Below are 24440 nucleotides of genomic sequence, written 5' to 3' on the forward strand. Positions count from 1 at the left end.
GGAAAATAGCATGCAGAAGACGAAGAACAAAACAAACAGTAAAAATACATTAGAGGAAATAAAAAAAATCATCTAAGAGAGCAAAACTTGAAAAAGAAAAAAAAATATTACTCTAATCATATCCTTAGTGAAATAAAAGAAAATACTGCATCCCCTAAGTAGTAACAGACTATCATACAGAAAGGATAACCAGAGGAAAGGAATGCAAGAAGGGAAAAATTAGAAGTTAAATAAGTGGATTGAACTACACAGTTATGAACAGTTGTAGGTATCCTCCAGAAAGTGGAAGAGAGGATGGGGACCAGTAAATAGAAAAGAAAATTAAAAAAAAAAAAAAGGATTATGATTAGGTTAAGATTACTACAAGAGGTTTCATATATAAACAATAAAAATAGAGAATAAAATAATTCAAAAAAGCTTCTTAGACATGATTATCTGAGCTCCTAGAATGAACAGTGTCATCAAGTTCCCTGCAAAAAAAATGAATAAAATACACTACAAGGTACAACATCATGAAATTTTAGAACACTGAAATAAAAAAGAAAAATCTGAAAATTGAAGAGAAAAAAAGAAAAAAAAAGTAAGCGACTTCAAAGAATGGAGAATAAGAAAAGCTTCACACTTCTTAAAAGTAGTACTTAAATTTATAAAATAAAAGAACAAAGCCTTCAAAACCTTGAGGAAAAATTATTTCCAATTTTGAATTCTTTAATCAGCTTAACTCTCACTGAAACAGGAGTATAAATAAAAGCATTTGAAACATGTAATAGCATAGATTTGTCTTCCATATACCCTTTCTCAGGAAAGTGCTAGAAGAGGTGTTACACCAAAATAAGTAAACCAGGAAATGAAAACACATGGGATCTAGGAATCAAGGCAGAAAAAGGAAATCCCCAATCAGATAATGGGAGGAGATGTGCTAATAAAAGATGTTTCTCAGTCCTAAAGATAAATCTGCTCAGATTGGAGCAGGTTAGAGGGACCAAAATAACACCCCCCCAAAAAATAGATTCTTCAAGAAGATGAAAAGTGACCAAATATATAAATGATGTGTTTTGACATATTGAGAAGAGATGCATACATCATAGATAAGAGTTTAATGATGAATTAGTGGTAAAACCATGGAATATTAAACATTAAAAAAGAGTATTCCTAATTCCTGAGAAACCAAGAAGTTTTGCAAGAAAGAAAAAATGGTCATGATATAGTACATGGCTTCCTTGTGAATAACACTGACACAATCATAATTCTGATCTAGCCAAAATTAAGTCATAATTATGATGGTAGGATAAAGTGGAAGGTGAGCAGCAAACAAACAAACAAAACACACCCTGCGTTTTCTCTTCCACAATGGGAAGTCAACAGATAATGCTTTAAATATGGTAAAATCAAGAAATGTCAGTGTAAAGGTGGTGTTAATGTGAAGTCAGATAACAAAGGAAAGCAAAAATATTTGCAAGCTCCCAGTTTCTGGAGGAGTAATTGGGGGTCGCAAGACTATCATATTTCTCATAATTAATTTGGTTGAATTTGTGTCTTTAAACTATGTGTTCTTTGGGAAATACAAAAAATGTATTGCATGTCTACAAAGTTCAGACTCATAACTACACATTCTCTTTCAATAAGCCTGAAGCTAGCCTCAGGGACAGAAGGACCTTGTTAGAAGGTACCAACATCTTCTGTTGAGCTATTTTGAGGACGCAAAGCCTCTGGGGGAGACCACAAGAAGCCAGAGGAAGCAGCAGAATTAAGAAGGAATGCTTAAATCCCACTCCTCATTTTTGCAGAATGAGAAATGTTCTCATTTTCTGCTCCCCATGAGAGAAGAGCATGGAAACACTTTCTGCTTTCTTCCATGACCTCCGATGAAATGAAGAGAAGGCAATGAGTATATAAAGCTCAGTTGCTTCTGGGGATGTTTCCTCTTTCCACTCGGACTGCCCTCAGGACACAGGTGTCCTCTGGTAGCCCTGTGGTATGCATTTCAGACAGTGCCAGCCCCAGATGCTGTAGAGGGAGACCTACAGTTTTGAGACGCTGTCCAGTTCCAGAGAGGAAGCATATCATACAGGGTGATTATTGAATGAAATAACTCTACTTTCTCCAATTCACCTTTATCAGTAATACATCTAACTCCAAGTGTATGATTCCTCTATTTTGCATCTCAAGTGGCATCAAACTCAGGAGAAAAATAAAGAGGCTGTTTTTGCTGAATACCCCCTCGAAACCCAGCAGACAATATTGCCTTACAGGATACTGCACACTCCTTGCCAAATGATAGGGCTGGTCATGATGAGTATAGGGGATGCTGCCATGTCTGCCCAATGCTCCTTTCAGAAGTGAAGACCTTAGTTCCTAGCTATGGAGAGTGCTGCTTATCAGCAACCTTCTTCAGGAGTTGCTTCCATAAAGAGAATTGCTTTAAGCAAAGATGCATCCCTTTGCCAATGCAAACAACATCCTTTGACTGCCTAAGGTAAGGTTAAAGGCCCAGCCCTTCACTCTATCTCTGGAAAACTCTAAAAGGCCATCTCAGGGTCAGAGATCTCTGTGTGGTCAGCAGAAATCTGGATGGAAACTTTATCACAATGTAACTTCTCCCTCTGACAAAGTCTGCTGCCTGCTTTGACACAAATCCATCAGATTCTCATCCACATGTTAATCTTCCCACCCTAATAGATAGCTTAAGTGTACTTGGTCTCTGCTCTTTTTTCCCCCCTACTTCTCTTTTTTTCCTATTTCCAAAAATGTATTGTAAATAATTACACATATGTAAATAGATTATAAAATTTATGTGTATTTGTATGTGTATAACGCCATACACATACATAGTTGCTTGTTGTACCCACTTTCCTACTTCCTCCTCTGTCTACTTTTCTTACTACCCCTCTCAAATCCCAACTTTTTCCTATCTACTACCAATATTCCTTATGTTACAATCAGCAAAACAGGTTCCTAGAAGGGATGTGACTATTTAGTAGGCTCATTAGCTGGCTGGGTAAGTTTTACCTATATTTTGAGTCTGCCACTATGTAGAACAGCAATATTCTACACACAAATATAGTGTAAGCCACATCTGCAATTTTAGATTTTCTAGGAGCCACACTAAGATAAAAAAAAAAAAAAAAAAAACAAAAAAAAAAAAACCCTCAGATATCTGAAATAGTGTCATTTCAATATGAAAACTACATAAAAATTTAGTAATAAGTGTTTTCTATCCTTTTCTCCATACTAAATCTTTGAACCCCAGTATGCATTTTATACTTACAGATCCATACGTTTGGACTAGCCATGTCTCAAGCACTGAATGGCACATGTGGCTAGTGGCTACTATATGGGAAAGTGCAGATACAGAGTCTAGACTAAGACCATGACTTGCGGCTTTTTTTCAGAGAGATCTGCCAATTACATGAGGATTGCAACCTGTGCTGAACACACCAACAATGCAAAATGTCCAGCAACTCCACTAGTCCTGACCTCCCAGTCTCACTATCCAAGCTTCAATTCATACTTGTCCCAACCCAACCTTGATTCTCCAAACTTAACAAAAGTTCTACACTAACCCACTCCTGCAACCTGCAGACTAAAACAACCTAGTTCAAGAGGCAGAAACTGTACTTACTCTCCAAAGAGAAAAATAATAAATCCATCAACAATATAGCAGAGTGAAGCTCACAGAACAGGGTTACACATCCCACTTCAGTCTTGGGCTTACTCTCTTAGAAGTTATCTGGCTCTCAGAAGTTGCCGGAATCCTGTTTACTACCTTAGAATAGCAATTCAGGTGGTGCTTCCTTCCTTAGAACCTGCTGTGATTACTTACCCTCCTATACCACTTCTCAAATAACTGTCAAAACCTAAAAGGAGAACTCGGATGGCCTCCAGGCTTTAGAATTTCAGACAGGGAGAACAGTGAAAGTTCCTCTCTTCAATCACTATTCTGTTTGCTGAAAATGAACAGAACTCATAAGTAAACAAAAGTTTGTAGGCTCCTTCTTTCCATACTTCCTGAGATGGAAACAATTTCATGTGTGTGCATATGTATCTGAGTATGTTTATCTGAATGCATGTTTATGCATTTTATGGTATCACCTTCTGTATGGAGCATAGAGACGCGAGCTGAATTTATGCATCTTGTATGCATGTCATTGGAATTTCAGAATTAGGTTTACCATGAAATACAGAAATGTAGATATATAGAGAGGTGACTCATTTTTCCAATATTATTAGAAAATTATCTATTTCATATATGTGACTTTTCCATATAATTAAGTGCAATTTGTTTCTTTCTGTCCCATGGTGCTGCGCCGTGTGAAGTAAAGTCTATACAAACCCTGTGAAGTATCCCCATTTCACATATGAGGAAATTGAGGCCAGAGAGGTAAAACAAATTTGGACTTGGAAACTACTTATGTATTGCGTTACCACAGATTTTAACCACTCTACTGAATTATCTGTTCCATTATTTCTAATGATCTCTCCTAAGAAGCTTAACATTACTAGCCATACTAAGTCTCCTCTGTTCTGAAGGTCGTGTTGTATCTCACCAAAAGGAGAAAGAGCATATTATTTGTGAAACTCTTTTGCTTCTTAGAAATATGTTTAACTAATTTCAAGTGCTTTGCGTGGATGGGGTGCCTGGAAACATGACCTGTGGACAAGTGAGGCATTTCTTTATGACTTATTCAGAGTAAGAAATGGGACCAAAGCTCAGGACACTAATTCCTGATCAGAGGTTAATCACCTTTCTTGTGATGTGAGTCAACTGAAGGCAAATAAGTAGCTCAGTTCAAATGATTTAACAAATATTTCCTGGATTATCATTATCCTCAAGACATTATGTAAATATCTATCACCATGCATACATATATGAGCATGTATTCCTTTGAATATGTATCTATTCCTTTGAATACAAAGATGACACAAACATTCTCCTGTGGCATTTTGAGTCCCACCAATCATTTGTATTCATACCACATTCCCCTTATAACCAATAGTATAGCTTTGGGCCAGTGCTGAGGGTGGTAGTTACAGTTCATAATAGCTATGGAAAAATAGATGCTGTATCCAAGGAAAACAAACTGAACTTGTACATAAACAAAATTGTGGTTTTTTACTTTATTTCTACCATGGATTCAATATGTATTATCATAAATAATCAAATATATCACAAAAATGAAACTAGAAAACTATTCTTTGAATTTAAAACTATGCATACATTCAATCAATCAAAAAGTATTGACTAAGCTCTTACAATATACGTGGTCTAATACAAGGACTAGTATTATGAGAAATTGGGAGCATGAGCTTCATGTGTAGTAAGGAGTTAAGAATAGAAAGAACTGAAATTAGGAAAATGAAAAGTGAGATATGTATTTCAAGTTTTCTGTAATTCCTGTGCTAGGATCAATATCATCCCCTATGAAGAGGATCCTCTTGTCCTTGATGATGGAGGCATCAAACAGAGCCTTGGCATGAAAACAAAGAAGAGCCAGTCCTCTATCCCCAACCACAAACCCACAGGCATGAGGGACATGTACCTTGGCTTTCTCTGTAAATGGAGCCCACACAGTTTAGATTTTTACACATGGATCACTGACCTTTCACTGCCTTTAAAATTACCCATGGAATATGTAAGAAGTTAAAGTAAAACTCCCTCCCCGACATCCACCTCAAACCACTACACAGACACACAGAATTAAACCCTGATGAGCAATTTGCTGAGGCACTTCCTTTTCTATAGTTCCTCCCAAGTATATTCCTTCCTGTATGGTATAGATGATAGATGGTCATAATAATTTGTTCATTTGTTTGTTTTGCATCTAATCACAAAAAAAACGTGCGGTCTATTTCCATCTACTTTGAAACTTGGCCTGTCCTGTGATTCCCTGTAACCAAAAAGAAAAAGAAGTGCCTCCATTAATTTCTGAGGCTAGGCTTTAAACTGATCTTCAACTCCCACATTATCTAAGTTAGAATTCTACTGGAAGCCCAGCCATCATGCTGTGTGGAGCTCAATCCATGCAGAGAGGCCACAGGAGAGGAGGAGATTCAAGATGCTCTGGGTGACAGCCCAGGTGAGCTTGACCTGATGCTGCACCAACTGTTAGCCGTAGGAGTTAGTCATCCTGGACATTACACTCATACAAAAAACAAAAAACAAAAAAACTCATTGTGCCTTCAGAAGAAGCCCCACCCAATAGCAGATCCATCAGAAGAACTACCTTGCTAAGACCAGCCAAACAGAATTATGAGAGATTATAAATGGTCATTCTTTGGGGCCATTAGGTTTGGGACGTGGGTTATGTTGTAATAAATCACTGAAGTAATCCTATCTCCATTAAGCTTTTTAGTCCCAGTTGGAACCCATACTATTCTCAGTATTTTGGAAAAACACTCCCAAGTAACTGGCACAAATTAAAAGCCATATAAATATTAGCTGAGTGTGTGTGTGTATACAATCCACATCTCTGTACACCACAAGGAAGTTGCTTTAGAAAAGTAATGGGGCAGGGCACCTGGATGGCTCAGTGGGCTAAGCCTCTGCCTTCGGCTGTGGTTGTGATCCCAGGGACTGGGATCGAGCCCCATATCAGGCTCTCTTCTCAGCGCGCAGCTTGCTTCCTCCTCTCTCTTTGCCTGCCTCTCTGCCTACTTGTGATGTCAAATCAATAAATAAAATCTTAAAAAAAAGGAAAACTAACAGGGAAGCAGACACCCAGGACTCCAAGATGGTGTCAGTCATACCAGTGAAGGAGAAGAAGCTCATGGATATGAAACTAGGAGAGCTGCCCAGCTGGATACTGATGCAGGATTTCACCCCTAAAGGCACTTTTGGCGCATTTCAAAGAAGTTACTACCAGTATTACAAGTATGTCAAGGTGAAGAAAAGGGGCATCGCTGGGGTTTCTATGGTGCTGGCAGCTTATGTGGTTTTCAACTACCTTCCTTGTTACAAGGGACTCAAGCATGAACAGATACAAAAGTAGCACTGAAGAGGGCCCAGTGTGGAGACACACTTGGCATTCCTGACCATGACCTTTGCTTGGCACCCTTGAATACTTTCATACCGTAGTTCAGAATTAACAACCAATAAAAGATGACTGTTTAAAAAAAAAAAAAAAAGGAAAAGAAAAGTAACATGTCCTTAGTATTTTTAGATTACTCAGGGGATATCATAATTCTTTCCTGGCCACTGCAGTACTTAGAAGAACTGTAGAAAGGCAATATTACTGCATACATTTTTATATATTCCTGCTGCTTACAATCCTCACTCCGTCCCATCACCCCTCTCTAGGCTCCACACCAATACATGCTGCTGAGTTCCCTGTGGGGTTTCCACTGTCAGGTGTAGGATAGAATGTTTACTTTCCTGAAACTAGGTTGTCTCTATGACCTAAACTCTAAAATTCAAATAAGAAAGACTCTGATAAGGAGGCTGCATTGTCAAAGGACTGCAGAGAACATTTCAGAGGCTTGTTCAATGCACAGATCATTCCAATGATAATCATAGATTAGGATCTTTCATTCACGCAATTTTTTTCTTTTCTATTTTAATAGGTCTCAGTTCTTTCCAATACATGTTGAAACCACAGGCATCTTCCTTTATGGTTTCACTACCCCAGAAATACTGAAGACCCAGAGTAGGGGGTCTTTTAATGAACTGTTTGAACAAAACAGCTCACATTTGGACAGTTTCTTATAATTTTGAAAGTACTTTTTAAACACTGTCTCCTTTGTTTCAGTCTCTTTATGAATAAAATTCTTGCTTTGGGTCATTTAGGGTTTGCCTTCTAAGGAGGGTAATTGTATAAGGGCTATTGATCTAGCAGATGTTCGCCTGCTTCTCTCAGATGTTTCTCCAGTCCATTGTCTGTTCTCAGACATTCATAAAGGCAGGAAATATACAGATGTACTTTATTCTGGGACTTGTAGTAGCTAATCACACTCCAACAATCATTTTGAAAAAGGCAATGGCGTCATTGATGCTTTACAATTATGTAAATCCATGAGAGGGGAAGGACCGTCATCTCTTTCCTCTGCTGTCAAAGCAGAAGGGGATGGAGATTTGGGTGTCAAGTGGGCCCAGGTGAGTGACCTGATTAGACAGCATCAACAAACTCCATAGCCTCTCACTCTACTTGTGATACTGGAAGTGAAGATTCCACCTTTGGTGCCTCTTCCATTTTTGAGAAATACTACCATCATTATGGAATTAAATCACTTAGAATCCAAGTACCTATGCTAACTGTATAATGTGACTTTATACACTCCTCGTTCCCAACATCAATCCCCTATAAGCTCCTGAGTGGAGAATTGCTGACTATTTATACATCTTTTTTTTAAAACCATAAAATACCACTTTCCACCCCACCTTCCAGAGATGATTATGGTGATTAAACAGAGAAGAAATAAAAGAATAAATCACGGAGCAAAGCCCTGGAGAGAAACATCATCACATCGTACGGTATTTGCTCTAAGACAGAACCCAACTTCATATCCCAGCTCTGACACTAAGCACACTGTTTAAACCATCTAGTTTCTCAATTTCTTCATTTTAAAAAATGAAATAGTAATGGTATTTAACTCATGGAGCTGTTATGAGATAACATATAATGTGCTTAGCATGTAAGTGTTCAACAAAATGTTATTACTATCTAATGTCTCACAAATACTGCTTAAGCAATTGGCCTGTGCCAACTCTGTGCTAGACAGTGACAAGGAGGTTAGGACACAGTGTGGCCATGCAGGGGCATAGATCTATTTAGTCTGTTTAAGGTCACATACATACTAGAAACATTAAGTTGCATGAGAAGTAAATAAGAGCACAAGGGAAGTATACATTGAATGGAAATGGAAGTGGTCAGAGAAGGCCGGAGGTTGGAGGAGGCAGACTTTGAAGAAAGGGCTTATTTTTACTAAGTGGTATAGGTAAGAGAAAAGAAATTCATGAAAGCAGAGATCGGTTAGTAGGATTTTGAATAAAGATCTGGACATGCACAATATATTTGGGAGAAATTGCACTTTTCAGCCTCTTATATTCTACCCACCCATAAAATAAACGTGCTTCAGTGGATCACTGTACTCTCTTCCAAGTTCAGTGCCCCAAAGAGTATAAGTAAACCCAAGCGGCCAATACACAAAGAAACCAATATTTTAAAAGTAATGGGACGCAAAACAATAAGCTAGGAAAGCATATAATGAAGAAGTCATAGGCAAACATGGAGCTGTATACGAGAAGAGGTAATGACCTGAGTGTGGCATTTCCACCATCAGATGAGGGGTTGGACATGAATGAGAAAATTATCTTGTGGGCAACATGAACGAACACGAGACCTGTACAACCTTAACACTGGTGTTTGGACCCTGGTCTTGTTAATTCCTGTTCCCTTCATTGCCCCTATCATACTTGGTGATTGCTTTTCCACTGAAATGTGGGAGAGAGAAATTAGAATGTAATTAATAATTAGATGATATCACATGTTTTGCAAATATGATACTAATCAGGGTGGTTATATTTGAAATAAGTTCTCGTTGTGTTCAAAAGCCAAGGTAGTTTGGGAACAGAATGAGCGTTATCCTCTCATTCCAAGAAGATTCTAACAGCCAACATTCCTAATGCCTTAGATGGATACATGCTGACTTCACCTAAGGCACAGCAAAGATTTAGCAACCAAAAGCAAAGCAATCTTAGCCAAAGCATTAAGCATATGATGCAACAACAAAAAATAAAATGTTTTAAGACTAGGGAGAATAGAACTCTTTTGATGATGGAAGAATCTATTCACATTTATTTTTTAAGTCATTTTGGCTTGATGGGGTTTATCGAGAGACTATGGATGAAAGTGGATTGGGTGTTGAGGGAAAGCAAGGACTTCTTGCAGCCAACAGACTCAAGACACATTTTCCTCAATACTATTTTGGACTTTATTCCCCCCATAAGCTTTCAAATTTCAATCACTGCCCCCACTGAGTCTGGGGAGAAATTGATAAAGAAAATAATATAGCACACAATCACAAGTGAATTGAATTTGAGCACAATTGAGATGAACTGCAGTGTTTAAAAATAGAGTCATTTCAGAAATGGACTTAAGGGAGAGCGTTTTTCTCTTATGTGTTGCTTAAATGTTTGAGACCAGAAAGAAGAGAAGGAATTAGAAGGGTGGGCAGATGGGAGGGGGGAAGGTTGTACAGTGACTTGGCTAAATGTTTATTTAATTCCTCTCAGCTTTTTCATTTTTTGGACACTTCTTCAAACTACCTGAACAGCATTAGAAAGGGAAATTGTTAAAATAAAATGATGTTGCCTATAATCACAAGTGAATTGAATTTTTCCACTTGGGCTGTGGTGCGTAAAAGCCTTTTCTTTTTAAGATATATATATGTCTGTATAAAATCACTGAAGTTTTGAAGAGAGAAAAACAGAATCACAAACTCAGAGACTTTTAGAACTGAAAAGGACCTTAGCATCTTACCCACTTGCCAAATTTGGTTGTGCCATCAGGATCCTTGGAAAAACTTAAAGAAACATATTATTTCTTAAACCTACTCAAGATCTATTGAATCAGACTCCCTGAAGCTGAGGCTCCACATTGAATAGTTTATAAGCTCTCAAAAAAAAAAAAATTAAAAAGTCAAACTGATATCTAGAAACTACGGACTCAATACATCTCTCATGATTTATAGGAATCTAAATCTCCAAACATTTATTTAAATGGGTATTAAGCAACAAAGCAAAGAACTGAATCCAGCATTCCTGAATCCTAGTGCCTTATACTTCCCACTACTCCAAAAAGCGAGGAATGAAAGAATATAAACATTTCTTCAGTAATCTGGATTAAAGGAAATCTCCCCAGGAAAGTGTGGATGTCCCCAGCTAACATGATGTAGGATTTCCAGATCACAGACTGACAGGACCAAGTAAAATATTGCCTGGCCCTTTTCAAGCTTGAAAGCTGGGAAATCAGCACTGCTTTGGTTAGAAACTATAACTCTGTGCCTCTGCTCTGGTCTTTTGGAGTGTATGCTCATTGGACAAAAACCATTCCTTTATTTACAGGATAATTAACAGGCTACAATCCTAAAATAAGCTCTAGTCAGATAATATGAAGACACAGGTACGAGGTCATACCCACAAGATTTATGCTGGACTTATGTCAGGAAAAAGCTAATGCTTTAAAATATCTAAAGAACAAACCAATCAACATTTCCTATAAGTAGCTTTCCAATTTAGGAAGCTGTTCATGCCAGTAACAGATTCTCAGAATTTGGAGTGACCTTAAAAATCACTTAGCTCAACCTTGCACCAAGGCAAGAATCTGGTCCATAATGGCCTTGCCAGATGATGGGCTGGACTCTGCCAGGACATGTTCAGTGGTGTGAAATTCACTTTTTTTTTTTTTTCAGGGTAACCTATTATCTCATCTTTTATTGCTAGAAAAAAATTTTTTTACCTATGAATAGATGTTCTTTTCTATGATTTCAAAATGTTTATGCTCCTTCTGGTGGGCTTTGTTTAACAAATCTGTTTCTTGTGTCAATAGCAGCTCCTTAAAATATTTGCAGAAAACTATCAAGTTACCCTCTTCTGTGATTCTCCTCAAACAGAAGCACTTCAGCTGACTTCCGCTGCATCTCATAGTGTGTTAGCCCACTGCATATATTACTAGTACATTATTCACCCTATCACAGTTGAATATGTGGTCCGTCTCTCATTTACTAGACTGTGATCTCCTTGAGAATGGTCATCGTATTATATTTATTCATCCCTGTATCCCCGTTATCAAACATAATGTGGGAGACAGAGGATGTACTTAAATGGTTTTGGTAACTGAATCACACCTTATCCTCTATCCTACTCTCAAGTTACCTCTTCTTTGGGATGAATACCTGTAATTGCTTGAACCTCAACTTCTGATAAGCACTGTTTTGTTTGGCATCATACCATAATATCTATCACAGGGTACTCCATTAATACAATTAATTAATACAATTAATACTGTTGAATTAATCTGGCAATATATTCCAGGGCCTTCATAAATCTTATTATTGTCTTCTTCTGGACACACTGTGTTTTAAAGGCTCTTCTTAAAAATGAATACCATCCCAAATGGGGTCTTGATGTGTGGTAGGATTATTGCTTCCCCACATTACGTAATTCAGATTTGCATTTGATTTTTCCTTTTTTTTTTTTTTTTGCATTTATTTTTCAAATAGCCATCTTATGCCTTTGGTTCAGGTTGACCTTAATGTTACTGAAATACGAAAGTCCTTTCTCATGAATATTAGCATTTATATTTTCCCAATCTTGAACAAGAGTTACACATTTTTTTAAATTTATTTATTTTACAGTGAGAGAGAGATCACAAGTAGGCAGAGAGGCAGGCAGAGAGAGAAGGGGAAGCAGGCTCCCTGCTGAGCAGAGAGTCCGATGCGGGGCTCAATCCCAGGACCCTGAGATCATGACCTGAGCCGAAGGCAGCAGCTTAACCCACTGAGCCACCCAGGCACCCCAACAGTTACATATTTTACCTAAAATATAAAGTATATTTTAATATATAAAAGGTATATATAAAAGGTAATATAAAGCTATATGAAGACCTAAACAATTTATATAGTAGGCTGGTTAACTACGCAGGTTCAAATCCTGGCTCTGCCACTTACTAGCTATGTGAATATTGGACAGGGCCCAACTTCTCTGAACCTCGGTCTCCTTATCTATTAATTGGGCATTTTGTTCGCAAAATGCATGACAAAGGCTTTTGCAAAGAATAGGTGAAAAATTCTCATAATTCAATGATAAAAATCAACCCAATGAGGGAAATGTTTTTACAGACTCTTGATAACTGTACGTAATGTAGGAGGTAAAAGGAACTGATGTCAACAGAACTTTAGGATGTGGTGAGGTGCAGTGATAAGGGAAGTATTCTATGGTCCTACTAGATTTCAGTCTTTCAGTGGGGCTATGCCTCTGGACTGTGAACTTCAGGAGCACTTCTTAGTTTTTCTTGCCCTCCCTTAGGTGGAACAGGATAGCTAGAGTGGGTTGGAGTTGGCTATTACCCTCCCCTAGATCAGTCAGTCTCTGATAAAACCCTGGTAGTTTAGGCCCTGGTTTAATAGTTTCTCCTAAGGGCAGATCTTGTTAAGAAGAAGAGAATGCTTTGGTATATTTCAAAATAAGGAACTAAAGCTCCAGTTTTCGTACCCCAGCACTGGCTCCCAGGGAGGTTTCAGCTCATGGCCTTCTTTCTGCTCTGGTAGGTTTTGATTCTTTGTATTTGCCTGGCAGCCCCTCCAGTCTGTGGAATGGCAGCTTTTGCCCTAGGACCTCACTTCTTTTAGGGATCTGGAAAGAGTTTTTGCATTTTCAGTTTGTTCTGTTTTTTACTTGTTGTTAGGATGACGTGGTGACTTCCAAGCTTCTTATACCCTGGGCAGGAAATCAGAAGTTTCTTCAATAGCTTTTTGGGTACATAGTACATAGCATTTTTTGAGGTAATGCGTGTACAGCACTTTCTTCTGCACCTAACAAATAGTAGATGTTAAATAAATATTTATGATTTTATATGTTTAGGGCTGTTATTCTAGCTTAGCAAGATTATTTGAACCTTGTCTGTCAAACAGCTTATTAAATTGACCCTCCTAATTTGGGGCCAAATGAAAATGTAATTAGTCTGCCTCCAGATATGGCATTGATTAAAAAGACATAGAGACCGGAGCTCTAAGTTATCTTGGATGTGCTGATTCACACTTTTCTTTTTATACAATCACTTAATCACTTATACAAATGAATCTACAACATAAACCATAAAACATCATTCTCTTCTTCCTTACAAATTTAATCTGTGTGTCAACTAATGTTCTTGGATGACATTGTGAGAGACATTGTCTTGTTCTACCACTGGATATACAGCATATATTTCGTACTGATACAGTAAGGCAAACTAGCTGTCTTAGAATCAATAAGGGGACTCCTCATATATTCAAATGAAAGAAGCCATTTGCCCAATGCTGCTGCTGAGCTACACAACGCAATGTTCTGGGCAGGGTACTGCATACCATAGTAAGCTTCACGTTTTGGGAACAGGTTTATATGTCAAAAGTAGAGCCACCATTTTTTACTCTAAGTCCATAATGTCTTATGTCAGTCTCTAAATAATTTGAGCCTGAGTCTGGATTCTCCAAGAACACTGAGCCACATGAGGACAAGCACTGGATCCCCACTAACATCATTCTCACTCAGTCTCCTCCATTGGAGGAACACTAATGATAATAGTCTATCCTCAGACTCTTATGAGATTGAAGCAGAAATTACCCTTTGGGACTACTGATGTCTTTTTTTGGTCCATTGACCCAGAATGTGAGAATCAGAAAAGACAGAATCCTTGCGCCTTCCGCTAAGTGAAAAATCTCATCTATTATTCAAGGGTCCCATTCTAAAGCTTGCTGCCAGGTGACACATTACTAAGAACACAATACAAAGAATAGATACACACAAACAATCACACACACACACACACACACACACACACCCTTGTAGTCATAACCGATAGTATCACCTGAAAACAAACAACAAAACTGCTCATGGCCTCTAGACCCTGCCCTAGAATTCTCTTCCCAAAGCCTTCTACATTCCTATGTTTCCTGCCCCCATGTCTCCTGATAGATATTCTGGAAAAGCCAGTTAGAAAATATGTGCTGAATATTTATATTGTGCCTACTTATGCATAAAGATCTGGGCCAGATTTAGAAAGGTTTTTTTTTGTTTTGTTTTTGTTTTTGTTTTTTTTTTTTAAATAAGAAGAAGAAGAAGAAGAAAAGAAAGACTAACCCCTGCCTTCAATGAGTTCACTGTCATCAGGAGGGGAAGGACCCCACGTGAAGGAGCGGTTCATCAGCAGTTCAGCATCCAACAACTGAGGGCCAGATTGCATATTACAGACCATAAGTGCCAAGGACTTCTGAGGATAAACAGCACAATGAACAAGTAATGGCTGGGAAAACTTCATGGAAGGGGTGCTTTAACTCACTGCAAAAAGACAAACAGGACTGTGTGTAGGCAAAGTGATGTTTCCAGTTCTTTTTTTTTTTTTTTCAATCATTAGACTGCACTGCAGCCTACATACATCCTGTTGCTTCTATATTCAGAAAGAAAAAAATAATAATAAATTCCAAGTTCAAAGTTAATCAAGGGCCCTAGGCTTGTGCCTATAAAGTTGCCTCCTATTTCCCTGGGGCCTCTCAGGGTCAGTAGCTGTCAGAGGTTATGTGGGAAACAGGGTAAACACTAATTAATTTTGGGTGGCATTTTTTTAATAAAAAGATTATGGCTAAATTGCAAGCAAGTTTCTACATACCGAGAAAGCACTTTTGGATACCAAATTAAATTCTGAACTTATGTTGACGTTTAATTATGATTTTGAAATCCAGTTATACCGCACAAAAAAAAAGTAGAATTTAGAATTATTCAAGCAAGGGGACAAAGTTATTCCTCCGATGATGAAGCTTGAGATCCCTGGCCATGAAAGAAAGAAAAGGGAAGGGACAGGGGAAGGGGGAAAAAAAAACAAGAAAGAAAGAAAAAAGAAAGGGAAGGGGAGGCAAGGGAAGGAACGGAAGGTTTAGATCCCTAATAGAATGGGTTAGCTTTAAACAATGAATTCCCTAGAAATTTGCTTAGACAACTGTATCTTCTACTATTTATCAGATAAAAAAGACCTTAATGTAAAGAATTAACTAACATTGTAGTAGTGACTAGGACCAGAAAAAGACCCAAAGCTATGAGCCAGTGTCGAAATAATCAGCAATTATTCAATCAACAAACATTTGTCAAAAGCATGCCATGCACCAGTTATTGTGATGAACATTAAGTTTTCCTAGAGAGGAGGTACTGAAGGCAAGGCGGAAATGTGTTAGGAACAAGTTTAGATTTGGAGAACTCTGTGTTCAGTTCTAAGCAAAGTGGCTCCTGATGAAACAAACTCAGTCAGAAACCACAGAAAATGTTAACATATCTATATGGTGAACATTGTCCTTTTTTTATGTTATGTTTGTCACCATACAGTACATCATTAGTTTTTTGATGTAATGTTCCCCTGATTCATTGTTTGCATATGACACCCAAATCCATCTCAATGACCCAAAGGAGTTGGAAAGGAAATTATTGTGACTTCATTGCTTTACTGGAATTACTTTATTTAATACTACTAAGTTAGAGCATTTCTAACTATTTCCTTCGTTAGATATGCAACATGACAATGAGCATTTTTCTCCTCCCTTTGTGAACCTTCAATGTTTTGTTTTGTTTTGTTTTTAAATTTTATTTATTTATTTGGCAGAGAGAGATCACAAGTAGTCAGAGAGGCAGGCAGAGAGAGAGAGAGGAAAGCAGGCTCCCTGCTCAGCAGAGAGTCTGATGTGGGACTCAATCCCAGGACCCTGAGATCATGACCTGAGCGGAAGGCAGAGGCTTTAACCCCCTGAACCTCCCTTCAGTGTTTCCTACCAAGAAATATTTGGTTCATTTAACAAATAGATACACAGGGGGGTCTGGGTGGCTCAGCCAGTTAAGCATCTGCCTTCGGCTCAGGCCATGAACCTAGGGTCATGGGTCCCACATGGGGCTCCCTTGCTCAGCAGGAAGCCTGCTACTCCCTCTGCCTCTGCTGCTCCCCCTGCTTGTGCTCTTTCTCTCTCTCTCTCTCTGTCAAGAGATCTTTAAAAAAAAATCTTAAAAAAAATACATAGACTGCTTATACACACACATAATACACATATAAGCACATGTGTATATGTATGCATATATATGTATATGTATCACGTGTGTTGTAAATACACATGTAAGTGTGTTATACATTTTACAAATATGTTGTTTATATATTCATGCACATATATTTGTGTGTATGTACTATATATATAGTGGGTTAACATATATTTTGTTTTGGTTTTAAATGCAATTGTATAGTCACACAAGTTATAAGTAGATGAAAACAAGGCTTGAAAATTATTGAAAAATAAAATCAATTCTTTCAGTTATAATTAGATATACTTGAAATTAAATTTTGTTGGTTTCTTTCAGAATGGCAAGTAAGTAGCAACTATTGATAAAAAAAAAAAAAAACAACTAAGAAACCTAATTCCATTATCTAATTCTCTAGTTGGAGACAATAATTTTCTTTTTCCTCACATTGTTGGAATAATAATTACTGCAGTGTAATATTACTTCCACACCCCCAAAACAAGTGAAAAGTAAAACAGAGAAGACAAAATCAAAATGCATAAGCTGTGGAGAAATTCCGAGATAAAAAGTTGCTGGGAAAAGATGTTGGATGGTAAATTCATAAGCTCTGGTTTGTATCTTTTTTTTTTTTTTGTCTTGGTAATGGTGGTCTCCACACTATACTATATATGGCGTGGACAACTATGTCTGTGGAAGAGCCCCCTCTCCCTACTGAACAGGAGAGCAAGGATTGTTTTTTGTTTGTTTTGATAGGTTCATGAAAAACTTGACTCTCATGAGTCCGTCCAATGCTACAAAAATCAAATGTATATTTTAGCCTGGAGAACTATCAAAAGAACTTACATTTAGATTCTAATCCAATAAGGAGAAACACAGTAAAGGCAGGGAGCCTGTCCTCTGACCCATTTATATCACTAGATGGTAAGATGGCAGAATGTTGTACTGTACTGAATAAGGTGGTGTGGGTGAGCATAGTGTGGAATGGTGTGAATCTAGTAAAATCTTTGTGGGATCGTATCCACATCATCCCCAAATACACCATTTAAACATGCACTGTTTATAAATATGTATCTTTATGATTCCTTAACCCACCCATTCACCTTTTATTAATGTGCATAATTACTGCCCTCATCATTCAAACAACATTCAGTATAAACTAAAACTAACAAGCTCACATAGCTTCTTTTCAAAAATCTGTGCTTTAACTGTAGTCAAAAAAAAAAAAAAAAACAACTGATAGGGGACAGTCTCTTTGTTAAAGCTAATAGTATAGAGAGAAAGGAATATTTAGCAAAACACTATAAAGGTAGAAACTCAGAACAATATCAAATATGTTTCCTTGATAAGTGACTGTGCATATCGGTAGACATCCCCACCCATCCCCACGCCCTGATGTCTTACTGTACCTCAGTATAATGACATGGCACCCATTTGGAAATAGTAATAGTGATTAATAGGTGGGGTTTCTATTGTATTATTATGACACATTTTTACTATCTGAGTAGGGATGCTGAAGATTAATAGAATTTGGAACAAAGCCAAGAAAATTTTCAACAGAAAACCTATACACCTATGAATTTTTTAGTTAATTTTTGTCCAAGGTAGTGCTGCCATTTATAGGTTTCATCTGTGTGGTCAGAAGAACAGTAAAGACAACATGACCTATGACAACACACCCTGTCATTTCACCTCAAACTGGAGTGAGATGCTTCCTCTTTTTTCATCCCATTCAGCTGGTGCTGCCTTTGCGGAGTCAAATCCCCAAACACACCACAGCATATAGCTCTGAAATCCTCCATAGCTTAGACAACAGAAGGGGGATTATTTCTTCTTTATGGACATGATTATATTCTTATTTTATTATTATTACTAAAAACCACTGAGAGTAATAATATGGAAATATATGAAACTTTAAGTACAGATATTAAGAAAGGGATGAGAGATACCAGATAACTACAAATAGCTAAGAAGAACAAGGTCTGGGAGATCTCTGGGTCACTCTCACTTAGGGGACTCAGAAAAAGAGCTGAATTTGTTAGAGCATTGTTAGATTCAGCTTGAGTCAACAAAAGGAAGCAGCTACCAAAGAAACTTCTTCAGACCAGTTAACACAGGTATAACGTCCGATCCATGAGAGTGGTAGGCCAGCCCTTCCGTGTCATCAGAGTAATATATCCAATTCAGGGCACTAGGATAGAAAAATATAATGATAGCTTATTTTGAGGTGCTGGATTAAAATAGTGGCAGGTCTAGAAATGTGTTATCTAGGGCACCGTTGAAAGTAGAGAGAACAAAATCAATCAATCAATTAATTAACTAATTAATTTTAAAAAAGAAGAAGAAGAAAGCAGAGAGAACATTTAGCCGAGGGAAGATTTAGACAGTTCATGGAAATCGTAGTGAAATAGTTAAACGGTGTCTGGTGGGGGAGGGAAAGAGCATATCCTATGGCTCGCAGAGGCCAAAGTCCAGCTGGTAGACAGTGTAAGCAGCAAGTTCTTTAATCCATAAGAGGGATCATTTTGACCATCTGAGAAGGTCGTCAACTCCCTATCACTGCAGTGCTCAAGTACAGACCCAACACCCGCTTGGGGAGGATAGAGAGTCAGATGAAATGAACTTAAAGGTGCTTCCAAATGCAGCAATTACTCTCATGCAATTCCCCAATTCTCCATCTCTCACCAAAGGTCGCCAGAAATGGCAGGTCTTCTTGTATAACTTTCATCCCTACTTCATTTTCTTTTCATTTTCCAAAACTGCTGCTCTCATCACGGGGTGCAATAGCATACCGTCTTCTCATGCTTTCTTGCTCCCTTGAGGAATGTGTTCCAGTTTGGGTAATTACATTCTGCCAGCCTAAATTATCCTTGCAGTGTACATGGAGTAAGGCATTTTTCTTTAATATCTATCCTAAATTGTTGCATAGTGTTTCTGTGTACCAGTAAATATTACATACCTGCCAAGGTAATAGTCAGAACCTTGGAAACAGCCCACCCTATTTCTAGGAGAACAAGGAAGGATTAAAACTAATTAAAATTTCCTTCCATTATTCATACTCTTTCTGCATGTTTGGGCCTTTACACCAGCAGTTAAGGGAAATTGGCTTCATGTAACCTGCACTTATATTTTTTGGGGTTTTGTGAATGTTTTCAACTCCCGTATCTATCCAATTCCCACTTCACCCAATGGGCACCTGAAATAACTTTGTGAGTGGCAGGAAAGAGCGATATGTCAGTAATACGGTTGTGGGGTGAAGAGATGGAGGTTTTGGCCTGAAACCCTTCATCATGGAGGTAAGTTTTAAATACAGCTCTGCAAATTTAATCACAGTCATGGCTGCTCCAGTCAGAGGCTGTATCTTACACACACACACACACATATATTTTTTTGCTTGTCTGCTTCCTTATTAAGAATATTTATTCTAGTTACTTTCGTTGCTGACCTTGGGAGTTAGTTTATTGCAAATATTATTTCTGTTGTTTGTTTGCTCTCACTCTCATTCTCATACACACACTCTCTCTCTCTGGTCTCTGACCTCATTCCTTAATGATCTCAGTCTCTCAAGATAGCATTTTTTCCATCGGCACATCATTTTTTCTATGTTCTGCATTAGGCGAGAGGTGCATGAGGGCACACAGCAGCTTATTTGGAGATCGTGAGTATCGGCGAATAGTCTGCATATGCTATGCTTACTACAGGGTGAGAAAGTTTATCAACTATTGACTCTCAAGGTCAAAAAAGCAGGGGTGGGTCTACTATCCTCATCTCTCCAGGGTTCAAATGCATTCTAAAACAAACAGATATGCAGGAAATGCTGTTTGAACTAACTTGAACAGAATGGAAGAAGTGAATTGCGTGTGTGATACTTTAATCTCCAAAACCCCAAAGCCCTCTTGGACATCTGCCCAAAGTACAGGAACCCTTTCTCTGACTTCCACGCTCTTCTTCCTCTTTCAACCTTTGTATCTCTATTTCTATGTTTTCCAGAGTAGAGATGCCACTCTGCAAATATTATGTACAAAGAAATACTCTTTTTCCCTTTAAGATTTGGTCCTTTTCTTTTGCCATTTCTTGCTACGTTGAGATGTTCACTGACATCTTCACATATTTATCCTTGATTTGGCAAATCCTTACGGAAAAACAAAATCAGAATGGTGTGATATCCAGAGGTACACAGATGAGGGCTGCATTCATGAAACATACAGTGTAGAGAAGAAGAAAAATGTTAAATATTTATACAAAGAATTAATTTCTATTCTGAGATAGAAAAGCTCAGAATGAGAAAAGAGTATGATAGAGAAAATAAAAAATTCCAAAGTCCTTATGTGAGGCCAACAGACCTTTAGAAGCAATCTTTGATGTTCGGATAGGAACTGTCAGAGCAAACCCTGTCTGCACTTGACTGTCTTCTCATTCCCGGGTCTGGAGCAAATAGAGAGAGGGGTCGCTGACTAAGAATTAGGAGACCTTGGGTCTTCTTTAGACCCTGCCATGGAGTCCGTGGTGGTCTGGGGAGAGCCCCTTCCTTTCTGGGCCTCTGATTCTCTGGAAGCAAGGTAGGCAGATGGCACTGTGCTCACTGTGGTCCTTCAGGCTCTGACATGTTTTGATTCTCAGAGCCAATGCCTTAACTTAGAGTGAATAGCAGACAGGTATGACTGGGTGGCTATTCAGGCCTGAAGTTGCTAATTAGGCATGGAACACTACATGCGTTTTACTTCACCCCAACTTTAGATAATTTTTGCTTTATAGTTTACTCTTTCTTCCGTACAATCTCCCCATCTATTCTAAACTGATTCACAAATGGTTGCAAGAATTTGGGGGCTTACGTTGGCTGTTTTGCAATTCAGACAAGTGATTAGAATATTCCCAGCACATACACTTAATCAAAACAAGCCCAATTAAGCTCACTACTCCAGATTCCACCTCATTAGCTTTCTGTTCCTAAAATATAACAGATGTCATTGCTGCAGGCCCGGAGGTACAGACACATTTTTCAGCTAAGCACTTACAATGCAACCTAAGTTAGAGGAAGATTTAATTATTACTTTCATTGTCATGGCTTCCTGTGGAAACTCATTTTTCACTTAATAGCAATCTCTTTCTACCTAGTTGCCCACTGCCACCAAAATAATGTGTCTTTCTCCTGAAATAGTGGGTTCATAAAAAGTCTCATCCCTGTCCTCTCCTTTTTTTGCTTGGTAAATTGATTTGGGTTGTTCCTGGATTTATCTGACCCTGCAATTTTTATTAAGTGAATGGAAGGAGGAAGAAATGGTGTGCAGTGATTCCTTCACCTTTCTTAGTAACATGCGGCCCTGTTTATAGGAGGCTCTGGACCCTGCACTCAAAGAAGGGTTCACGTCTCTATTTGTTCCCGCTGCATTTTGGACAATATTGTATTATAGCCCTTGTCTGCATTGCAATTCTTTGTATGCATTCGCTCCTTCTCAAGGCCATCAACACTTCGAGTCCTGGACCCCGACTTATTTCTCTTCATATTCTCAGCTCCAAGCACACACTGGCACCCAGTGGGCACTTGTTTTTAAAAATGAATGTAAAATTAAAAAGGGAAATGAATCCAATTCTGCTCTGGGCAACCAAAGAAAGGAAAATGCTTTATGTGAGAGAGAGTTGGTAACTGATTCTTACAAGTGGAGTAATTAGTGATTATTTGTCCGACAAGCAGGTAACTGTAAATCTCAGTCTAATACATTATTCACTGGTTTAATCCATTTTTCTAATCAATGTCAGCATGAGTTCACTAGTTCTTAGGTTTTTTTTTTTTTAATTACATATGTTCTTAATTATTGTGGCAATGCCATAGTTTGAGATTATAACATTCAGGGAAGGAATAAGCACTCTGGCAAGCCATGTATACAGACTCCCATGCCTTCCTGCACAGGCCACAGGAAGAAGTATGTCAGATGGCGGCTCCCAGTCAAGGTAAATTAGGCACCTTATGTGTTTCAGGTTGGGTTTTATTCATGGGCATGTCTTTTTTTCCTCCTCCCCTCATTTTGTATTCCTAAATAAGTACTTATTTTCTAAAAAGGCTGTAGGCAGTCCCCCACTCCAGAAATATTAAAAAATTAGACTCCAAAATAGCCACCCCTACATAGATGCATCTCTTGTTTAGATTTTCAGGTGACCCTGGGCTTAGAATTCATAGTTACTAGGGAGTTAAATAAATATGAAGCAAACCATATATACATACATATATATACACGTACATACATATGATTTTATACAGATATGATTTGTAGTTTTTAAAACTGACAAGAACCTATGTAACCAAATGAGTGCCTTTCTCTTTACTGAGTCTCCTTGGTGAGTGGAAAATAATTCCAAGAAGGCTGACATTACTCAGAACTTTCCAAAGTCTCCTTTAGGAAATTTCTAGAGAGCCATGTATTAGTCAGCTCAGCCTACCATAACAAAGGGCTACAGACTGGGTGGCTTAAACAATAGAAATTTATCTGTCACAGTTTTGGAGGCTGGCAAGCCCGTGATCAAGGTGCCAGCCACTTCAGTTTCTTGTAAGGACCTGCTTCCTGCCATTTCCGGCCTCTTCGAGCATATGGAGTGGATGGGGGAGGGGATAAAGAGCAAGTGAGAGCGCGTGCACCAGTGAACTCTCTGGTATCTCTTCTTATAAGGGCATTAATCCCATTGGACGAGGACCTCACCCTCATGACCTCATTTAATATTAATTACCTTCATGAAGCCATTAACTCCAAATACAATCACATTCAGGAGTCAGGGCACCAACCGAAGAATTTGGTGCGGGGACAAAAATATTCAGTCCACAAAAAGCCAGTCTAAGAAAAATAACACAAAATTTCAACTGGGTTGCCTTGAAATCAGAGATTTTGTGTTTCCGAAGGAACAAGCGTTACTTGCTTTTTTTAGTCACCCTTACTCATCTAATTCATTTACTTAACTTGGCTTTAAATAATCCTTGGCAGTTTCTAATATTAAAATTCACAATCAACATGTAAAAGATTGTCACTGCAGAATAACATACTACAGAGTCTGAAGACAGTTTTCAAGGAGGAATTTGATATTTATTTAGAATGATTACAGAATTGTTGGAATTAGTGCATGGGCATCTAGGTTATCTGATATAGGGAAAAGCATTTAATCAGATAGAGACTGTGGGGTATGTTTATTGAGGCAACCAATAGCCTACTTGTGTCTAAAGTAACAGCTTCTAGTCATAACATATCTACAACACACCTGTAATTAAATACCACAGTGCCATATACGAGGCAACAGGGCATACTAAAGTTAAATACTGATGCTTTCATTTTTGGATTCTCTGAGAGTAGGACAATATTTGTCTTATTTATGACTTTATCTCTAGGGCTTAGAATAATGCTGAGCACAGAGTAGGCACTTAACAAATGCTTACTAAATTGAATTGGTAGGTAATTCTCTAAAAGGCCAACTAACTGTATTCTCTTAAACCTGAAGCCTCTTTAATATAAAGCAAGGATTGGCAAACTATATCCCTGGGGTCAGATCTGACCTGCTACTTATTTTTGTATGGATTGTGGGCCAAAAATGATTTTTACATTTTTATAAGGTGGGGGGGATCAGAAGAAGAATAATAGTTTGTGCCACTTGAATTATAGAATATTCAAATTTCAGCATGCATTATCACAACACAGTGTAAATATGGTGGTTTTTATTAATA

At 38.1% G+C, this 24440-nt stretch overlaps 1 protein-coding gene across 1 annotated transcript; it reads left to right on the plus strand.

The window, feature by feature from the left end:
* Positions 1–6731: 6731 nt before the first annotated feature.
* Positions 6732–6989, plus strand: LOC101686045 (ATP synthase subunit f, mitochondrial-like). Its single transcript, XM_045073811.1, has one exon. It carries the CDS (start codon positions 6732–6734, stop codon positions 6987–6989), a length of 258 nt encoding a protein of 85 aa, XP_044929746.1.
* Positions 6990–24440: the final 17451 nt, after the last annotated feature.

This window comes from Mustela putorius, unplaced genomic scaffold (genome assembly GCF_011764305.1).
Source record: "Mustela putorius furo isolate JIRA1106 unplaced genomic scaffold, ASM1176430v1.1 tig00537284_pilon_pilon_pilon, whole genome shotgun sequence".
In the NCBI taxonomy this organism is placed as follows: domain Eukaryota; kingdom Metazoa; phylum Chordata; class Mammalia; order Carnivora; family Mustelidae; genus Mustela; species Mustela putorius.